General features: G+C 48.8%; 1 protein-coding gene across 3 annotated transcripts in view; it reads right to left on the bottom strand.

Moving 5' to 3' along the window:
* Positions 1 to 20,576, bottom strand: part of FAM3B (family with sequence similarity 3, member B) — a 65,968-nt gene extending 45,392 nt beyond the window's left edge. Inside the window, exons 1-3 of one of the 3 annotated variants that reach the window (XM_011984183.1) lie at positions 20,407 to 20,576; positions 16,866 to 16,872; positions 14,421 to 14,564 (exon numbers count right to left, since the gene is read on the bottom strand). In XM_011984183.1, the coding sequence (XP_011839573.1) occupies positions 14,421 to 14,564; positions 16,866 to 16,872; positions 20,407 to 20,418 (163 nt within the window). In that variant the 5' untranslated portion in view covers positions 20,419 to 20,576. Of the gene's footprint in view, positions 1 to 14,420; positions 14,662 to 16,865; positions 16,873 to 20,406 lie in introns of those variants that run through there. The other 2 variants (XM_011984184.1, XM_011984182.1) reach the window with 2 other exon arrangements.
* Positions 20,577 to 21,851: the final 1,275 nt, after the last annotated feature.

The raw sequence follows: 21,851 nt of genomic DNA, 5'->3' as shown, positions 1-21,851 counted from the left end.
AAAAAAAAAAAAAAAAAAAAAAAAAGGAAGCAAGCAAGCAAGCAAGCAAGCACTTTCCGGCTTCTCTTTGGCATATCCAAGTTGCCAGCACCTCTACTCTTGCTCTGTGGAGCCATTATTCAGTAAAATAAAGGTGACTTGAACACAGATACTGTGACAGTCAATCTGATGACCAGCTGGCTCCTAAGTGACTAACAGGCAGGGAGTGCGTACAGCACCGAGATGCTGGACAAAGGGAAGATTCACGTCCCCCATGGGATAAGGCAGGACAAGACGAGAAGGTGTGAGATTACATCACACTAATCAAAATGGCACACAACTTAAAACATATAAATTGCTTTTTTCTGGGGTTTTCTGTTTAGTATATTTGCACTGTGAATGGCCAAAGGTAAGTGAAATCACAGAAAGCAAAACCACAGATAAGTAGGGGGAACTACTGCATTGTATACACGAAAATCACCATTAGAGTACATTTTAAGTGTTTTCATCACATAAAAACGTTAAATATGTGAGGTGATGCATGTTAAGTGGCTTGATTGGGCCATTCCACAATGTATACGTATATCAACACATGCTGTCAATGAATTAATTAAAGATAAAAGCTATCATGACCAGGGCAAACAGCACTGGTGCTGGAAGGGCCTGCTGGAGAAAACTGGGCACAGAGAGGTGCTGTGACATCAGAGCAAGCTGTCAGGGCCGAGCTGGATGTGGTCTGGGTTTCTTGGTGACCACAGTCCTCCATCCCCAGTAGGTGAAAACACAGAGCTCTCCCGTGAGTGCTCACACCAATCCTGAAGGCTGGCTCCCTCCTTCAGATCTTTCTCCTTGCCGACCCCATCTCATCTCAACACTCCAGCCCACCTCAGTACCACCCAGCCCCACTTCCTGTTTTATTTTATTCTTCTTAGCAGTTAACACTCAAATAGCCTACAGTTTCTTTTCCCTTTTTAAAAATACTCAGCTGGGCATGGTGGCTCAGGCCTGTAATTCCAGCACTTTGTGAGGCCAAAGCGGGTGGATCTCCTGAGGTGAGGAGTTTGAGACCAGCCTGGCCAATGTGGTGAAACTTTTCAAACAATTAACTTAATGTTTTTGTTTTGTTTTGTTTTGTTTTTTGTCAATTTCCATATACCTAAATTTAAAGCAAGTGTCCAATTGCTCACATGAAAACGTGCTACAAATAGACTATTTTTTCCACTGTTTCTAGATTTTTGGACACTCTGCATTTTGTTCCTTTTTTTCAATTTAATAATTATACTCATTACTTAGGTATTCGCCTGAAAACACATTGAATATAGCATTTGAAAATGTAACTGACAGTTTAAAAGTAGGTGTGTCCTGGTTCCCAACTTTGCAGACACCCTGTGTATGCAAATTCGTGTATTCTCTCAATTCAGAGAATACACGAATTCAGAGAGAATACACGAATGGGAATACTCAGGAATCCTCCCTGGAGCCCGTGCTCCCCTTTAGCGTCGGCGACCTGTTCCCTTCACAAGCGCACAGACCTGTCCGCTTTCCCGTGGGCAGTGCTGTTCTCAGAACGGCAGCTCCATGGTTCGTTTAACCAGGACCTGCTCTCAGAGACTTATGAACTGTCTCGGAAACACTTTCAGGTCTTTTTGTCATCATCAGGATGCTGCAGGGAGTAAACTGGATACAGAATCCTCTCAGCTGGAGGACGAAGAGGACATGCGCCTCTACACAGACACGCTGTGCATGCTGACAGGTGTGGTATGCCTACTCACAGAGGTGGATGGCATGCCACATCCATGGCCCTGATGGTTCCTAAAAGATAAAACCACCTCTGCATCCTGGAGGGTATGGTCATTAGGACAACAGTATGGCAGCAGCTTAGCACAAGAGGTAGCAAGGGAAGATGGAAAAGGTAGTTTTCCTTTGTGGTGAAGCCAGCTGAACCATTACAAATGGGCAAACAGGATCTGAAGACACCACAAAGGAGGCAAAGAGAAGATCCCCACCATGAGGGTATGAAACTAGAAATTAATCACAGGAGTAATTTCAGGAAATCTACAAATATGTAGACATTTAACAACATGTTCCTGAACAACCAATGGATCAGAGAAGAAATTAAAATGGATCAGAGAAGAAATTAAAAGGGAAATTAAAAAATATCTTAAGACAAACAGAAATGGGAACACAAGATGAATAAGGCAGTGTCTCTTTGCAACTAAACTGGTATAAATATCTGGTCCTCATATTTCTCCAGTCTCTACTAACCTTTGGGATGATTCTGGCTCCTGTGCAAGTCGCATGTTCTGGTCAATAAACCTCAAAAGCAATATAGGAAGCAGAGAGAAGTTAAGCCTAAATTCAAAGTTAAACCTTTAACTAACGAGGGAGGAGAGGATAACAAAGCCAAGGAGTACTTCTTTCCAGAAATGGTGGAAAGGTTTATAAAATAATCCGTGTTTTGTGATTTAGCTAAGGGTTGTGCCTGCAAACATATCGAATAACAGTTTTGACCTAAAAATACATTTTTCATTCTGAAACTAGCAGTAAATTCTTTCCAGGTAAAGTTTATTTCAGATGCATTAAATATTTCTTTTATAAGCACCCTGGGAGGCTGAAGGGCCACAGGGTACCTGGGCCTTCCTCCCACCTGACATCTGCATTCTTTGTTTCCTGGCTTTCCATGGTTCTGGCACCAACAGGCACTGGGAACCTTTGCAATGATCAAAGGGCACCAGGCCTGGCCTCAATCCCATGACAGGTTCCCAAGGCAGGAGCAGCAGCTTCTAAACTTAGGTGGAGGGAAAGGAGGAGCTTGGGTGAGAAGAGCCCCAGCTGGAGAACAGTGGGCTGAGTTCTAGCCTAACTTGTTCCTGTCCCTCCTCCTGCCTCAGGGGCTGGGGCTTAGGGTGCACAGGCCTACACAGGCCTGCCCAGCACTCCCACCCTTGGACCCAGGACACTCACCCAAAGGGCTGGTGCTGGAGTTTCCAGCGGGGCCACTGTGGGGGTCCCATAGGGATGCTCTCCCCAGGGACTCCTCCTACGGGGTCAGCAGCAGAACGAGCAGGTCCCCACTACAGGGCCTGGCAGCCCGTCAGCCAGAAGCATGGCCTCCTCCCCAGCTTCCAGACTTGCAGCCCTTGGAGCTCTGCAAAGTGAGAGTCCTGTTTCATGTGGACATGTGCAGGCGGGCTTTCCAGAAGGGAGGCGTTTGATGTGCCTCATATGCTCCAGGGAGTATGCGGCTTTAGTGACTAAGGATGACACCCAGATGGGCCTTTGTGTTTCCTCACAGGGCCTGGGAATGGGCAGGGAACCCATGTGTCATTAAAAAAAAGAGTCAGTAGGCTTTCCGAGTCCTCCATCCATTTCCCAGAAGCACAAAGTATCATCACGTGAATGAAGAAAGAAGACCATGTTCCTAACTCAGTGTGGGGTTGGAGGGTGGACACAGCTCCTGGGAAAACACAGTTCTTTCCAAACCCTGCCTAGAGAACCACATCAAGGTCTTCAGTGTTTTTCCTGGAATTCCTTCCCCCAAACAATCAAAAGGTAAAGTTCCTGTGGCTTACGTAGAAGCCAGTGTCCCAGCCAGGGAGAACAGTGGGCCTTCTATTTAGTCTCCTGTTTTTTATGCCTCATGAAAAGTTGGCGTGTTTAAGACTGAAAGCCTCCAGCAGCGACACCATTCCCTAAGATGCAGTCGGCCTTCTGCTGTCAGTTTCAGTCTAAGAAATTATTCTCTTGCTGAGGAAAATCCACCTGATTCCTCGTCCTTATGGGCAACTCCTGGTTTATAATACGATAGCTACTTTACCCGGCTCTGAAAGTAGCGACAGCAATGAGAACCTAGCTATGGAGCTCGTGCAGCCTTGCGTCTGGACTCTCCCGGTGGCTTTCCCCAGATGTGCTGTAACCACAGGAATGTGTAGACTGGGACTTGGAAGAGTGGAGAGGAGGTTTTATGAAATTCAGATACAAATCACACAGAACCTTAGATTTAAAAGAAACCATAACGACTGCTTAGATCCAGGACGATCAAATTTGGCTCTGTATGAAGCCAAGTTTAAAACATTAAAATAAATACAGGTTCTTAGCTTCCACCCTGGACCTAGGGAGCTTTGAATTTCCCAGAGTGGGGTCCAGGAATCTGTCTTTTAAAAATACTTCCTGATTTGGGAACAATGATCTCATTTTAACTCCTATAAACAAGGAAGATTATTCCAGAGGGTAGGCGATCCATGCAAAGTCACTAGAAATATCGAGTCATGAAATAAGATCCTGTCAATATAGACTAGGCAAACAAAGGCGGTGGCTGTTTGCATATGGCATTTTGACCATTTCAATTACCTCATTGTTCTATAGGAGATTAAAAGTCCAGTCTGCAAAAACCAAAGACCAGAAGCCATCAAAAAGTGTTTGTTTCTCTGCTAATCAATGCTAATTATTTATTAGGTGCTTCTGAGTCCAGTGAAGGTAGTATGGCTGGGTGTGCATTTGGCTAAGGGAAGCCACTGTCAAAAGTTGCTGAACTCCCCCCACCCCGGGTTGGTGGCCATTCCCAGCACTGTGTCACCTTTATTAAGCCTTAAGCCTTTGCCACCAAGTGAGAGTAGCATTGCTCCTATATGACTTTAGCCAGAGGGCACTGCAGTGAATCCTACACAATGTGCTTCCGGGGTAATCCTGGGTTTTACTAAGGACAGCGATATTTCAGAGGACATGGCACCATTGGAGGTAGATGTCATCTCAAGACTGGAATGAGCCTTAGTATACGTATAGGTGGCATCTGCTATGCACCCTCACTGACAGATAAGGAACAACTCCAAGATGTTAACAGCAAGTTAGTGGCAAGATTAGCATTACATGTTAGTTTTCATGACTTGAATTTCAGTGTTACCTCAACTATGGCCATTTAAGAGTTGTCAGTTCATTTTGTTTTGGTTGAGAGTCTAGGGAGGTGACTGAATACAGCTGATGTGTTTGGTTTAGTTCTGTTTTACAAGACTTTCTGAGAAAATGATGGCCCTCCCTAAGATCTGACTACATGCAAGACAAAGTCAACAGGGTGCTGTTTCTAGTGACTCTCCCCTGAAGCTCCCCTGTACAGCCTGGGGCTGTGAGCTGTGTGTGGGCTACACATGGCTCTAAACTAGATTCACTCCTTTACTCACTCACAAACATTTATTAAACACCAGAAACTGGCCTAGATTCTACAGGTATAGCATGAATAGAATAGCTCACACACAAATAGAAGAGGCAGAAAGTAAAGTCAAAGAATATATATATATATATATATATATATTTTTTTTTTTTTTTTTTTTTGAGACAGTCTCACTTTGTCACCCAGGCTGGAGTACAGTGGTGCCATCTCAGCTCACTGCAACCTCCACCTCCTGGGTTCAAGTGATTCTCTTGCCTCAGCCTCCCAAGTAGCTGGGACTACAGATGCCCACCACCATGCCTGGTTAATTTTTGTATTTTTAGTAGAGACAGAGTTTCACCATGTTGGCCAGGCTGGTCTTGAACAACTGACCTCAAGTGATCCACCCACCTTGGCCTCCCAAAGTGCTGGGATTACAGGCGTAAGCCACGACACTTGGCCAAAGAAGATCTTTTCAGATGATGATATGCGCTATGTACAAAGTAGGCATTAATCGAATCACTCAATATAGATAAGAAACTCCCTGCAAATAAAGTAGGAAAAGAGAACAGCCCAATAGAAAAGCCAGCGAAGTGAGAATTTGTGATTTACAGAATGGGGCGACGGGGACAAAGGCTTCATAAACGTGCTGCGCGGTCATAGCCTGCCCGGAGCAGCCCTTGGCTCTGGCCGCCATGGGAAGAGCTCAGCACCCTCTTGCATGGGCCCTCCGGCATCGGCACTCTGCATCCGGTGTGCACCCACTGAGGTTCTAGTGAGCTCGGGTTTTTCTCCTAAGCTGTTTCTCATTCCTCCTCCTGTCTGTCAGAAAGAAATAGCAGCCTCAGGCTCAACTTGGTGTTCATAAACTCATTAGTAACCTGAGAGCTGCCTGTTGGTGCAGTGAGGTCCCCGGAGCACCGCTCAGGATGGGCCAACTCAGGAAGCTGGTCCCTGAAGCCTGCAGGTGAATATGGGGAGGAGGGAGCCCCATGAACCACATGTTAGAAGAAGGCCTCTAGCTTGGCTCAGTCAAATTAAGGGCATCATAGGCATAATGTCTCCAGCTTCCCTATGGCCAAATAGTTCCACTCCTAGGTAGATATATCCCAAAGGAAATTTCACCCAAGTCTATCCCTGCAGCAGAACAGCAAGGAGGTGAGGAGCTGGAGGCCAGTCCGGGCCTGACCTCAAGTGCACAGAGTGGGAAATGGGCCTAGGCGGGATGGTGTGGAGCATGGCCCTCCGAGAGACCTCCATGAAGATGCGCCCTCAAGGCTTGGTCCTGAAGGACAAAGGAGAACTAGAATGGGGTCTACAAAATGACACTGAAGGACATGCCCGCCAAACACAGTGGCCCAATCTGCAGTCAGATATTCAAACAAAAAGGCATCCCTAAACACCTCAGGGGTGTGGGGAACTGGAGACGGAAGTGGGAATAAAAGGGAATCAGTATACAAAACCAAGGAGGCCCTGCACAGAGTGATAAACACTTTAACTCGATCCTTGGTTCAGTGGTTAAGAGGAAAATGAGGGGTGGGGGTAGGGGGGTGGGGTAGAGACAGAGAGATGGGGAGGAAGGGAGGAGGGCGATCCAGGCAACTGGGCTTCACAGGATGAGAAGGAGCCAGGTAAGAGCCAGGGTTCTGTGCCTTGCTGGGTGAGCACAGTCTTTCACACCGCAGATGAACCCAGTGTGAGCCTCAATCTTCCCAGTAATAAAAGGACTAAAGAAACACCGAGAGAGGCCCTAGCAGGAGCAGCTGGTGCTCAAACAGATTTCCAGCAACCACAAGGATCACATGAGGAGCAGAAGAGGCCGTGTCTAGAAAGGAAATTCAGCGAGACACACTGATGAGCTCAGATTCAGCCTATGTAGAAATGACGGGGAGGCAATCTCCATGGCATGAACACAAGGAGAGTGCAGACCTGCAAGGTTAAGGAGGATGGGATCCAAGACCAGAACCAAAGGCCCTCTGCAGCTGCACTTAGGAAAGGATAGGTAAGCAGGTGGACAAAGCAGGGTGCACACGGATAAAGGAAAGCCTGAAAGCCGCCAGGGGCGAGACGCTACAGCTGCGGCGTGGCAGTAAGGCCTCGAGACTCAGGGGTCTCACTCCCCATAATCTTGGCCATGAAGCTGGTGAAGTGCTCGGTGCCTCAGTTTCCTCAGGAGGCAAGCACTGATGTTCAGGGCTACAGTGATTGTCCAGTGACACAATAAAGGTGCTCAGTGCAACAAGTGGATACCAGGAGCTCTCTCCTGGTCCTTGCTGTTGAAAAGAAAGTCTGCAAGTTCTTATTTTTCAGGTGGGGGTACCTTGGCATTAAATGAGCTCCTACATGGGCCCGAGGACTCTCGATCCTTCATCTCTGGGGAATGATGGAGGCCAAGGGCATCATGGGAATGACAACAAATGTCTCCAGCTTGCCAGAAAGCTGGATTCTAGAACCCAAAGGTCAATGAGCTCAACATCAATGCCAGTTCTAGAACAGGTGGCTGGGGGCTCCAATATGAATGAAAGTGAGCAGGGACCAGCAGTGCCACTCCAAGAACCAGTTGCACGGACTGAATCTCACTGTTCCTGTCCTTAAAACAGGGTCACTGTATTGCAAAGCCCCTTCCTTCACTAATGAAGCCACTCAGTCAACGTATACTTATTGAGGGACTGCTTTGTTTTTGGTAGGCAGTTCGGGGATGGAGCTGTTTAAAATCTCTCCAGCCAGCTGCAGTGAGCCAGGATCCTGTCAGTGCACTCCAGCCTGGGCAACAGAGCAAGACCCAGTTTGTATCAGTTCATTCTCATGCTGCTATGAAGAAATACCCAAGACTGGGTAATTTATAAAGGAATGAAGTTTAATTGACTAGCAGTTGTTCAGGGCTGGGGAGGCCTCAGGAAACTTACAATCATGGCAGAAGAGGAAGGAAACATGTCCCTCTTCACATGGTGGCAGCAAGGAGAAGAATGAGAATTGAGCAAAGGGGGAGCGCCTTACGAAACCATCAAATCTTGTGAGAACTCACTCACTATCATGAGAACAGCAGCATGGGGGTAACTGCCCCCATGATTCAATTACTTCCCACTGGGTCCCTCCCATGAAACGTGCAGATTATGAGAACTACAATTCAAAATGAGACTTGGGTGGGAACACAGTCAAACCATATCACTGTCTCAATAAAAAATGTAAATAAATAAAAAATAAAATCTCACCAGCCTTAGGCTACACAGATCAGGAAACTGAGGGCAGGCAGGAGTTGGTTACTGGGTCTTCTGGGCCCTGGGTATGAAGAAAACATGATGCAGTGGCTGGAGTTTGGCCAGCCTGAGTGGACAAGCTGGAAGAGGAGGAGGAGGGACAGGAGAAGGAGGACGATGGAGGCGGGGAGGGGATGGAGGATGAGGTAGAAGAGAAGACGAGGAGGAGCGGGGAGAGAAGGAAAGAAGGTGGGGATATGAGGGAGGAGGAGAGAAATAACAAGAGGAAGAGAAGGGAGGAAGGGAGAGGAGGAGGAGAAAGAGGGGCAAGAGGAGGAAGAGGGGAAGAAGGGGGAAGAGGGGGAGGAGGATAGAGGGAGGAGGATGGGGACGAGGAGGATGGGGAGGAGGAGAAGGGAAAGGAGGATGAGGAAGAGGACAAAGAAGAGGAGGAAGAGGGAGATGAGGGGAGATCTAAGAAGAGGAGGAGAGAAGGGGAGGCGGGGAAGGAGTAGCAGCAGCAACAGCCCGTGGGGACCTGGGCAGGAACAGCACAAAGATGCCACCCTGAGGATAATATGGGGAAAAGGTGGTGGGAAAGCTGGGGCTGCCAGCATCTGAGTCCCCCCCAGTTCTAGCAGCTCTGGGTTTGGCGATGTGGTAGTCCGGAAAGCAGTTCCAGAACACTGGTGCTGACAGACTGAATGACCAAGGGTTGAGGGTGAGAGGAAGGACAGAAAGTGGCGTGTAGTAGGTCAGTCCTCTCAGGGTCTGAATCGTTTGCCCTCGAGCCGTCTCGCTGTGCACTAGTGCCGTGCTGCAGCCGTTAGAGGGTCCTGATTCCAGACACTTCTTCTCAGACACTGTGTCTACCTAATCTCCAGAGGTGAAATTTATAAAAGGTAGTTTGGGACGAAGATTATATGCTTTCTTGCTTTTAGATTTATAAAGCACTATAAATACATATATTTTATTATTCTTTGAGATACAAGAAGTTACAGTTCAGAATTTCCTAACACAGAAGACTCCTTGGTTATGTCCTAATAGGACCCAAATCAGAAAACTTGGATTTGCCCACAGATGTGTATGGCATGCTTCGTGCTGCATATGTCTAAGAAACTCCTGTGTATCACTGTGTTGATGACCACATAGCATACTATAATTACAAGATCGATTTTGAGAAAAAAGATTCAAATGTGGTATTGAGAAGCACCTCAGGGTCACTTTCCTTGGAACTCTGGGCATAGGATGAGGGGTGGGCAAGGGGTGACTTCGAGCTCCCAAGTTTCCTGGGCAGCTGGATCTGCTCTTCAAGATCCTAATTACTAAAAATTCTGGCTCTCAATCTGTGCCCTGCAGCTTCGTCCTCTAGCTAGCTGTGGAAGCTGGTGGGCTCAGCGCTGTCTTCTTAGAACAAGGAGGAAAACATGGTTCATTCACTTCTGCAGCGATGCCCATTCAGACATGGAAAGGCCGTGTTAGCCGTCCTTCCATGTTCTCATACTCTGCCAAGTGTGTCTCGTTTCTGCCACAGCCTCGCTGGGCAGTCCCCTCGAACAGCAATGCTTGAATTAATGTGCTAACTGACACTCGAGAGGTGACAGGGTGTCGAAGCTCAGCAGCAGCCTTCCCATCAGCCTGAGAGATGACCCTCCCCTGCTCCCCCCGCACCACTTATACAGCAAGCCTGGGGCAGGCTAGGCCGTCTTTATTCCTTTGTATCTGCTCACATTCACCTAAACGGGTGGCCATTACATCTACAAATGGGTTCAGTGGTACGAACCCCTGCAATGCCTGCTTAGCACTCCTGTACAAAATCACCATCCACAGGCACCTCTCTGCCTTGGTCAGCAAAGCACCTTTTTTTCAATCTAAGGTAGCATTGCACTGAGACGCTTTTAGCCTTCTTCCACATGCACTTGTAGTGACAACATGTCTGAGAGAGAGACAGGAGTAGCTGGAACTGGGGTGAGGCCAGTGAGGTGCTGGCTTCAGGTGTGAAGCTTAAGGGGGTACCCAAAAGCTCAAGAATCAAAATAAGTAACAGCTGAATGCAATAATTGTTAAAAAAACAACATGAATGCAAAATAACCCACGATGAACAAATATCAAAATGTTAAAGGAAGACAGGATTCAATGAATTTAAATTAAGTATAGGTGCTGAGCCCTACACTTGTGTGACTTGAGAATGCCTCTCTGGCTTGCCCAGACCTAGCCTGGCTGGAAAGAGCTCCTGACCAGAACAGCAAGGTCTGTGCTTTGCAAACACGCAGGAAAGGCAGTTCCCTTGATGCTTCTGGTTTATAGACCAAGCCCCGGCCCAACCTAACCATAAGGCTGAACACCCAATCTTTAAAGGCAAGAAATGAATGCACCATCCTTCATTGCCCTACAGTCTTTAACATGCTGATGGCCACACATGGAAGTCACTCAGATCCCAGGAGCCCTCCTCCCAGGGTCACTCTCCTCCTGCACGGCTTCTCCTTCCCACTTAGCTTGCAGGTCCTATCAGCCCAGCCCAAAGCACCTCTCTGCCTTGGTAGTTAGCCCAGTGCAGAGCCACCAGGCCTTGCTCTAGTTAAGGAACACCAATGTCTTCCACCAGACCATAGGCTCAAGGAACACAGGGTCCTCATCTGTGTTGGAGGAACTCCATGAGTCCTTTCAAGGATGGATAATCATCCATGTGCTCCTGGATTCCTAGTTTCCATCCATTTCTAGCAACTGTGTTGAGTTCTTCGTTTTCTAGCTTCTCAGTGGCTTCTCTCAGTACCCAGTACCAATCTCAAGTCTGAATGTGTCTGTTCCTGTGCTTCAGATTCGGATGCAGCATGTTGGTCGCTAGGTAAATGCATGGGGGCACCTGTGGACATCTAAGATGAACATCCTGCAGGACAGTGCCCTGCATGAGCAAAGTATAACTGAGAAATCCCAGAACCTGCACTGATACCAGGACCTGAGCCTTAATCCTTGAAGTTGCTCTGAAGCTGGGGAAAACACCATCTTTCCTAACAATTCAGCAACATCAACCTAGAAGGAGCTTGAGGGAGCAGCCCTAAGAGGCTGTACATGCAGCATGTGGACAGGAAGGCACCTGTGTTTTGGGTGAGGCTGTTCCTTGAAAGCATCGCACCAGCCATGCCGGTGCTGCCAACACCAAATAAGCCTTGCTGCAAAGCAGCATTCCCCACCTGGATCTCTCAGCAGGGTTAGCCCCAAAACGCTGAGCCCAGCAGGCCCCAAGCAGTTCCATATCCCTCCAAAGTGGAGCTTTCAAGTCACAGGAGCCAGGACATGAACATCACGGCCACTTGCCACCCCTCTCCCACCACCTTTGGGAGCTCAGCCCTCCTTCAGTCATAAGAAGAAGGTGGGGACGTCTCTGGCCCACCCCGTTAATGAGCCCTTCTAAAAAGACTGGTTTCAGAGGCACCACTGTCTGGACAAACTTTAAATTGTGTGTAAAAATGCACGTGTATGTTTACTGCACCACAATTCACAATTGCAAACATATGGAACCAATCTAAGTGCTTATCAACTGAAGAGTAGATGTGATATATATACGCCATGGAATACCACTCAGCTATAAAAAAGAACAAAATAATGTATTTTGCAGCAACTTGGATGGAACTGGAGGCCATTATTCTAAGTGAAGTAATTCAGGAGTGGAAAGCTAGATATTGCATGTTCTTACTTGTAAGTGGGAGCCAAGCCACAGGCATGCAAAGGCATAAGAATGATATCAGGGACACTAGAGACTCAGAAGTGGGGGTAAGAGGGGGGTGAGGGATAACAAACTACATATTGGGTATGACGTATACCACTCAGTAATGGGTACACTAAAATCATAGCCTTCACGTATACAATTCATCCATGTAACCAAAAACCACTGGTACCCCTAAAGCTATTAAAATAAAAATGAATGAATGAATGATATGTAAAAAATTACTGAAAGAGAAAGTAATCCCTTTGAGGGCGTCTTCCATGTCCTCGACACACATATCCTTCACCCATAGCCTAGATGTAATAAGGAAGTGTGATGACAGGCAAGTTCAAGGCAAAAATCTTTTGAAAAATAAAAACACCCAGTCATAGTCAATTCCTATGAAGTTATTTTTTCTCCTTTTTTTTTGGTCATAAAAGGTAATTAATCTGAAAAGAAATGGTTTTTACAGAAGTATTTTACCATTACCCAGTTTTTTATATTTGTGCAAATTGATTTTTATACTTTATTTTTGTATTAAAAATATACCAGCATATCTATTTGCAGTGAAATTTTGAAAAGGGAGCAGTCTACTATCAGAGTGTTCCACAGTTTTCCAACATAATTTTTAATAAATCCTTTGAAATTTCACCCCTTCCCAACAGCTAACATTATGATTTGGCTTTTAAGTTCTTCTCTAGTAGACTCTGAGGTTCTTAGAAGTAAAGGATGAACCTTAAAACATGTGCACTCAGACCATGGCCCAGAGAAGGAGGCTGTTACTAAGTATACCTGCTGAATTAATAAATAAATGGACTTTGACAGTAGGCATTTCCTTTGGCAATAATTCAGTCTTTCCCAGAATGTGTATTGTAAAATAAGATTGAAACCAGGGCAAAGAACATAGTAATCAGCGCTACTTGTAGGTACTCTTTCTATGTATAAAGCACAAGGACCTCATTTTCCTTGTTCCTTCCCTGTTCCTGTGACTTTACACCTGGGCCACTGGATGAATGCCTTTGGTCCCGGCCAGAATCTGGCCCTTGTGTAACCACAGCCTGGCCATCTGTGGCTGATTGTGGCCTTGCAGGAATGAGGGCCTGGGGTACAAGAGCTTCTACCGTTTCAAGAGATGCTATAAACATGGAGTTTTATGGGAAATCTCTTGATTTTAAAATATTTGTCCATATTTCATTTGTTTTGCTTTTAGACAAATCTTATCTCAGGTCTGTCTCTGGGCCCCCAATTTGCAATTTATGTGCTATGGACTGAATAGGTCCCCCCAAAATTCATATGTTGGAACCTAACCCCCAGTGTGCTGGCGTTAGGAGGTGGGGCCTTTGGCAGGTGAAGCCTTCAGGAATGGGAGTAGTGCCCTTATGAAAGGGGCCTCAGAGACCTCGTTTGGCAAAAAGAGCCGTCTTAGAAGCAGAATGCAGGTACCCTCTAGACAAGAGGAAATCTGCAGGTACCTTGATCTTGAACTTCCCAGCCTCCAACACTGTGAGAAATAAATGTGTTGTTTATAAAGTCCCCAGTCTATGGTATTCTCTTACAGTAACCTGCGTGGACTAAGCCACGATGCTTCCAACCAAACTGGCACACAGCCCTCAGAACCAAGCACAGTCTACTCCCTTGCTTCACTGAGATCGCTTCTCAATTTTCACCTCCTTCTCAGAGGCTTTCCCCGCCCATCCTCCAAACGTGATTGAACAAATGCTCAAATCACATTTGTTCATGTGTTAAGCTGTCACCTCCCGTCACTAGGGTCTCAGTGCCAAAGGGACAGGGACCTCGTGTGCTTGTCCTCTCTCTCCTTAGCTCCTGGACATGCCCAGCACACAGCAGGCTCTCAGAAAAACCCACCTTGATTGCGGGGAAGGACAGAAAGCAGCCACCCTACATACAGAGAGCTGGGCCTTTCCTAGGCTGATGGTTGAGGGCCTCTGTTCACCGACATACAATGTCTGACCTTTCTTTCACATCTACTCAATTATTATTCGCTTTTGCTTCCCAAGACATTACAGAAGACTTTCCAACAGCTATTCGGTCTGATAGAAACCTTAAAATGATTCTGGAGTGCAGAACCTGGACCCTCCTGTGCTTCCCATGGGAGGAAGCCAAGATCTGGGCTGAAAGAGCTCAGTTCAAGGTCAGGCTGCAGGTTTGTGCTGGTAACCAGAAGCCACACTGTTCTAGTCTCACATGGGGTCAGCAGCGGCACATGCCTTAGAATGGTGTAGGACCTAAATGAGTAACTGCAAAATACTTCTCTCCTCCTCCTTCCTGATATAGAGCCATCAGGGCCCCCCAAGCCCCAAGCTGGGGCAGAAACCACCACTCCTCCCTCTGCACACAAGCCATGAAGGCAGCCGTCCGCCCCAAGCACGGCACTCACCTTTGAGGACAGGCCTCTCCCCGATGCTGTGGATGCTATAGGCAGCACTGGACAGGGGTGCATCTGGAATGAGCTCTGCGAGTAAGTATCCCGAATACCAGGCACACAAGGAGGCAAGGACCAGGAACACCACCTTGAGCGGGCCTGCAGAGAGGATACCAAGCAGCTGCTGTGAAGGACTTGGTGGTGGCCCCGGCCCTTGGCTCTCCCCATCCCTCCTGTGGCTTTTCATCCTGGCCCAGTGTCAGGGGACTGAGTTATAGGCAAGGTGGAAGGCGGTGTCAGGGCCTTCGTAGTAGACAGTATCAGAGAATACAAACAAGACAGGAATGCTTTCAAGGGCAAGTTGTATTTGCTGTTGGTTTGGGTCTTAAGTGCTTCCTTGAATGTTAACGTCAAAACAGCTAATCAAGCACCTTGTGAACCAGCATGCCCAACGTGAACCTGAAAAAACAAAAGTGGCTCATTCCCCCTGTGAGATACAACTGGATTTGAGCACGCTCCTGCAATTACACTGAAATTTCAGGGGTAAAGCTCTGTCCCTTTGGTTTATTTCCATATCACCAGCACTGGGAATAGTAGCTGACGCCAGCAAGCATGCAACAGATTCCTGCTGGGTCAAGGCCTGGTCACGTAACACTGGGGAAAAGTCCCCAAACCTGTTCTATCATCGCGGATGTGCCTGCTGGGCCAGTCAAGGTTCCCAATGACAGAAAGTCCCTGGAGATATATTTCTGGTTGATTGGCAACAATATCTTACTTCTCTTGTTTGATGTGAGCAGCACAATTTCCAAGGAAAAGACATTGATCTCCTCCTGGGTCACCAGAGGCCTGGGGGGCAGCTCTCTGTCTTTTCATAGGCAACCCATGGCCTAGGCTTTTAGAATTTGCTCCCTAAATACAGCATAGATCAGAACTCATTCAGCAGTTCGCTTACCCAGATTGCTACCATGCAGGGATGACCACAGGCCCTGAGTAGGATGGGTCATGGTGTATGTGCCTAATGCATTTAAGTATGTGCTAATAGGTACAGTCCTAAGAATTAAGAGAAGGAAGGAAGAAGGGAGAGAGACAGGGAGGAAAGAAGAAAGTAAGTGAAGGGGAAATGAGGAAAGGAGGAAAAAGGAAAGGAAGAGAAGGGAATGTCAAGTCTGAAGGACCCAACAATGGGCCCCACCCGTCCACCCACCCAGGGTGCAGCTCTGGACCTCACCTGGACTTCCAGCACCTAGGGATCGTCCTTCCCTTCTCAGGAACCCAGCTGTCCCCAGCCCATGCACTGGCTGTACTGCACCAAGGCAGTGTGTGCTTGTGCTAGGAGGCCCAGCGCTTGGGCAGAGGGAGCCATGGGGATGGAAGGAGATGTTTCTGGTTAGCCTTGGGGTTTTGCTTTGTTTTGCTTTTTCGAGTGCATAGTTCAACACCATTTTTAAATTTTGAATTTCCAAACTGCTAAGATTGTTAGACTAGTAAGCATAGGTGGTTTCCTCTGGGGAGAGGCCCAAGGCAGTGTGATCAGTGCAGTTTCTAGGACTGGAGGGGCATCTCAAAGTAGTTAAACCAGACACAGAAAACAAAATGAGACAGGTGTGAGCTTGCAGGTCCCTCTCCTGCAGCAGCGCCAACGGCTGTGCTCAGCCACCTGTGGGTGCTACACTCCCGGGCTCACTCCTCTGCAACAGTGGTCTCTGCCTAGCGGGTACTCTTCCCTACGCAGCCCAGCCACAGTGCCCACACAGATGCCACAGAAGCCTCCCTCCAGGGCCACGCAGCATGCCTGGGACACTGTGTGGGTCACTGATGTTCCAGAAAATTCTGTTGGATGAACACAGAGTGCAGAGTGGCCTATGACAACAGCTGTGACAAAGGCAAGGGCCGCCCCCTGTATCCTGTGCATGTGGGTCACAGCTGGACTATTTCATCCAAGTGTTGTATTTGAAGAAGGAAACTGGCTAACCAGACAATGTTCAGAGGCTCTTCTAGACAACACACCACACCTGAGATCCTGAGCAATAAGCTGCTGTTTAGCTTGGAGCAGGTTGAAAAGGAACATTATCTACCTTTTGAATGTGTAACAAGCAGCTACACAAAGGAAGAGGTAACTATGGCCTCAGCTGAACAAAAACAAATAGGTGGACATGACAGAGAAGAAAATGGAGAATAAATAAGCCAAGTGTCCTCACAAGAAGAAGGGTAGGTAGCTAGCCCATGGCGGGTCCTGGTGTGGCAGGGAGCTCTCTTCTGGGACACTTTTCAGGACTCCCAGGAAGACTAGAGAGTATCTGTGCTTTGGGTGAGGGGCGCATCCAATGGCCTCTAGGCTGGGGACAGTCTAGATTACAACATGCACCTGGCTGGGAGAAGCCATGACCTAGAGTCCGGAGGCAGATCCAGCCGCCGGCACTGGGGTCGGCCCATCATCAGAAGATGGGTGGTAAGCTGGACCAGCAGCCTGTGCTCAGGTCTAGCACAAAGTCACAGCAGTATCCCAGCCACGAGAGAGAGGGCAGGACATAGTAGCCAGGACGTGACAGAAAAAATCCAGGCAGGCAGCATCATTTCCTCAGGCTGCTATAACAAACTAACACAAACTGGGAGGCTTCAACAATAGACATTTAGGCTGGGCTCAATAGCTCATGCCTGTAATCCCAGCACTTCGGGAGGCCAAGGTGGAGGGATGGCTTGATCTCAGGAGTTTGAGACCATCCTGGGCAACATAATGAGACCCCATGTCTACAGAAAAATTTTAAAAGAATAGTCAGGTGTGGCGGTGCAGACCTGTAGTCCCAATTACTCAGGAGGCTGAGGCAGGATTGCCTGAGCCCAGAACTTTGGGGTTGCAGGGAGCTACAACTGCAATATTGCACTCCAGCCTGGGTGACAGCAAGACATCATCTTTAAAAAAAAAAAAAAATTGAAATTGAAATTTATTTTCTCAAGATTCTGGAGGCTGGAAGTCCAAGATCAAGGTTCCTCTGAGCCTCTCTCCTTGGATTGTGGATGGTGTCTTCTCCCTGTGTCCTCACAGGGCCTCTGTGTGTGTCTTCATCTCCTCCTTATAAGGTCACCAATCAGACTGGATCAGGGCTCACCCTGATAACCTCATTATACCTGAAATACCTCTTTAACAACCCTATCTCCAGATCCAGTTGCATTCTGAGATACTGGGCAGGGATTAGGATGACAACATGTAAACGGGGTTGGGGAGTTGTGCGGGGAGGCACAATTCAGCCCCAACATAGCACCGGGTGAGCTGTGGCACAGCCTCTCTGTGGGTTGAACACCAGCAATCAGAACTCAGTCCTGGGAGTGAAAGCAGGATGGGCAGGAGCCAAGGCAGCCTGTCAAGACAGAGGCTCAGACACCGGGCAGCAGGGAAGAATCAGCCCCTAAGCTGGGACACACTTGGGAAGAAGAAAGCTTGGGAGCCCAGGGCCTCCACTAAGACAACTCCCGGAGCCCCGGTGGGCCTGCCCCAAGGGGAGGAGACCCAGCAGCTTCAGAGGCGGGGCAGGAAGTACAGAGTCCAGGAACACTTCCGTGATTTTGTAACCAGGATCCTGCCTTTCCCCGTAAGGTAATAAAGTCATCATCGGCTCATGGAAATGTCTTCCACTGTGCTTGCTGAGCAGCAGACAGGATGAGTGTTACAGCAAAGGCTGTTCTTAGCACAGGAGGAAAGCCAGTGAACTTTCTCCTAAGAGACTCACCTCCAGTGTGTCTGCCTCTGTGTGAATGTGTGTGGGTGCACGTGCACGTGTCCCAGCCAATCCCCACTCTGAGATCCACAGGGGTCTCAGGAGCGCCCTGGCTGCTTCACTTAAGAGCCAGAAACTGGGGGCAGTGGCTCACACCTGTTACCTCAGCATTTTGGAAAGCCGAGGAGCCCAGGAGTTCAACTTGAGGCCAGGAGTTCAAGACCAGCCTAGGCAACATAGCAAGACCCCATCTCTACAAAAAGTTTAAAAAAATTAGCTGGGCATGGTGGCATGTGTCTGTACTCTCAGCTACTCAGGAGGCTGAGGCAGGAGGATTACTTGAACCTACGAGTTCAAGGCTGCAGTGAGCTATAATCACTCCATTGCACTTCAGTCTGGGCTACAGAGCAAGACCCTGTCTGTAAACAATAAACATCTAAAAAGTGCCAGAAAGAAAGTAATCCTGAAACCAAATGGATATGACACCGGGTTACAGCTAGGAGGATTTTAGGGCTCTCTCCCTCCCTCCAATCCAAGGGCCACCTAAAAAGGGCAATCTCAGGCCCTAGGATCCACTTCTATTGATGGGATTTCCTTCAACCTGAATGAGGACAGGGAAGCTGCTGTCACTGCTGCCTTGCCAACATGTATTCAGATCACCTCACCATGAAGGCCACACCCACACCTTTTGTACTTGAGAGGCCAGGATTGCTGAGGGTGGATGGTCCGTATTTTGGGACTCACTGTCTTTGGGATCCTAGGCTTTGCTGGCCTCAGTGTCCACTGTCATCACTGTCCTGGGCACTGGGCAGGAGGGCTTTTTGGCAGAAGTGCTAGGAAGGGCCACTCTGAAACACCACCGCAGGTGTGCAGCATAACCCGCCTTGACTGTCCATACGCCCATGCCCATTTCAAGGCATTAAGATGCCCACTACCAGGCCCCGCAGGTGAAGGCATGGTGGCGGCTCAACTTGCTCCTTCCATTCAGTCTGAATGTCCCTCCTGGGAACGTCTGCCTGGAGCAAACCCAGCACTGGACAGAAGCGTCCAGGACAACGCCCACTCCAAGAATGTCTCCTGATCTTTAGTTCATAAAATCAAAAGTGAGGGAAAGCAATGTAATCATATTCAGTATTGTCCATAAGTCACCAGGAAATAATAATTATACAATACAGAAATAATGGAAAACACTCTTCCAGAATAGCTATAATGAAAGTTGGTGCCCTAAGGAAGGAGATACATACCTCTCCTACAATCCACACAAGTTATCAAAAACAGTGTCATTCATAGTTTTTAAGGAAAATATGAATATTTTACACAAAGCAAAAATCTGAAAATGCGGCTTTCCTACATTTGGGAATAGTGCAGAAAAGACAGCATTTAGAACTTGCTGGAGTGTGATCACCACCAGAATGCTGGTGCTGGCAGGAATGGCGATGGTTTAGTCCAACACCCTCACCACAGAGGACCTGAGATCCCAGACCAGGAAGTGATCTACCGAAGAGGCCCAGATAACTTCCCACTTCTGAACCTTCCATTTCACACAGCCAGGCTGCGTCGCTCCAGGAGGAATCCACATTCTTCAGATTATAGGAGGAGACCCGCAAAACCAATTAGAAAGGGCATGTGTGACAGAGGCCAGGGCAGTGGACACCAGGACCCAAGATGGCCTGTGACAGGAAAGTGACAGAGGACTGAGGCACAGCTAAGACAGACTGCAAGAAACGGCGATGACTGGTCAAAATAATGGGTTTCTTCTTTCCTTTTTCCTATTTTTCCAAATTGTCTAGTGTCAAGTCGTTTGAAAAATGGGGGAAAAAAACAGCCTTATCAACTGGCAGAGGCCAGCCCCTACCTGGCGTGCGAGGTCAGGGGCGCGGGCAGGCATGTACCCTCTCCAGGAAGGAGAAGTGTGGGGAGCCTGGGAGGGGTGCGGGGCTGTGCCTGGGCTCCCCTCCAACCTACTTTCCAAGTAAAATGTTACAATGTTACATTCCAGGTTCCTCTCCTACCCCATGCACCCCGGCTGGGGCGGCAGGAATAGGCCGGGCGAGCGCGAGACACAAGGTGGGGGAACCCTGCTAGAAACCACCACTGTTCGCCCCCTCTGGAATCGCTTCCCACGTTCCTGATCCCAGGTCTAAGACTAGCCTCGGCGCCAAGCGCCAGCTCTCACCCTTTTACTCAGTTTGGAGGGTCCCAGGCAGGGCCAGGAAGCGACCCTCCCCCCGGTGTCCTCCTTCCCGCCCCTACCCCTGCCCCGAGGCGGGGGCTCACTCACCGCTGACCAACGGGCGCATCTTCCAGGTGCCGCTCCACTCCTGGCCCTGGCGGCAGCTCCCAGGCGACAGCAGCCACCGGAGCCCCGGGTCAGGAAGGCAAGGGGCGGGCAGCGGTCGTGTCGGGCAGGGGCGGGCCAGCTGGGTGCGCGGCCAGTCGGGCAAATGGCAGGTGCAGGTGCGGACCCGGCAGGCGCGCGGGGTGGGCGTGGGAGGGGCAGGTGCGCGGGGCAGGTGCGCGGGGCTGTGCCCGAGAGCTCTGAGGTCGCCAGCGGAGGGGGGCTGCTTTCCCCGCCGGGCTGACCCCGGGGGAGGGCTGATCTGACCCGAGAAGCCCAGCAGGGTTGGCTCTGAAGGGAGGAAACGGCGCCACTTGATGCTTCCGCCCCCTAGGCTCCCATTTAATGTCTCCCAAGAGGAAAGGAAAGCATGACCCAAACGACAAAGCAGAGGCCCAGCCAAGTTCGCAGTCCATGTCCATCGTCTGAGGCCACCGGTCTTCTTCCCTTCCTCCAGAACAGTTGCAGCCTAGCCCAGCCCAGCCCAGCAGGCGCCCCACCTCTTTTCTCTTTTACTGCCAGGATGATGAATTCATTCTGGGAAAGTGAAGCAAGGGCCATGCACAGCCCCTCTGGCCATAGCACAGGTCTGCAAGTCCTCCTTTATATGATATGATGACCAAGGAGCTTCAGGAGTGGGGATCAGGCAAGTGTGTGAAGACATCAGGATCCCCGAACAGGAATAGCTCCTCTCTTCCCATCTATGGGTACACCTTCAATCCAAACACTCATCAGGTTTTTATAGCACTTCTGGCCCATGACAGTCACAGTGGCCTCAGGCTACCAAGGGCAAGTTAAAACTCTGAGCCCAGTTGGTCACTTTTACAGAAGAGAGCTCCATGGAAGCAGGGTCTGCGAAAGACCCAGTCCCCACCCCAGGGTCCGGCTGGTTCTTGGTATTCTACACTGCTCCTGCCTCTCCTCTCTCAAGAAGCCCAAGGTGCCCTGCCTTCCCAGGGACATCATCCACCCTGTGGGTCACCCTGGCGGGCTTGGCCCTGAGTCTCCCTCCACCATTGTCTTTGCTCCTGGGAAGTTCTAGGGACACATGTCCCGTGGACAACGTGGCTTTATTCCTCCAGTTCATCCCCACCTGCAAACCAGAGGGACCAGAAGACAGGGGTCTCCATAGTAAGGAATCCTTCCTAATGACTCAAGAATCATGCCAGCCTTGGGCCTGAGCATGGCCCATTCGAGTCTGGATGCCACTCGGATGTGCTTTGCAAGAATACTAAGAAGCCACTCTCCAGCTAGTTCGAACAATTCCCTTAAACATATGAACTGATCACCAATCTTACCTTCATCGTTAGCTCACCTGATTTCAGAGGTAAGGCTTTTATCTCTGGGTTTGTTTTCAATTTTTTAAAAATGTGGTTTAAAAATGTCATCTTGAAG

This window comes from Mandrillus leucophaeus, unplaced genomic scaffold (genome assembly GCF_000951045.1).
Source record: "Mandrillus leucophaeus isolate KB7577 unplaced genomic scaffold, Mleu.le_1.0 Scaffold262, whole genome shotgun sequence".
NCBI lineage: Eukaryota > Metazoa > Chordata > Mammalia > Primates > Cercopithecidae > Mandrillus > Mandrillus leucophaeus.
The sequence above is the reverse complement of the archived record's forward strand: the minus strand, read 5'-3'. Positions and strand labels throughout refer to the sequence as shown.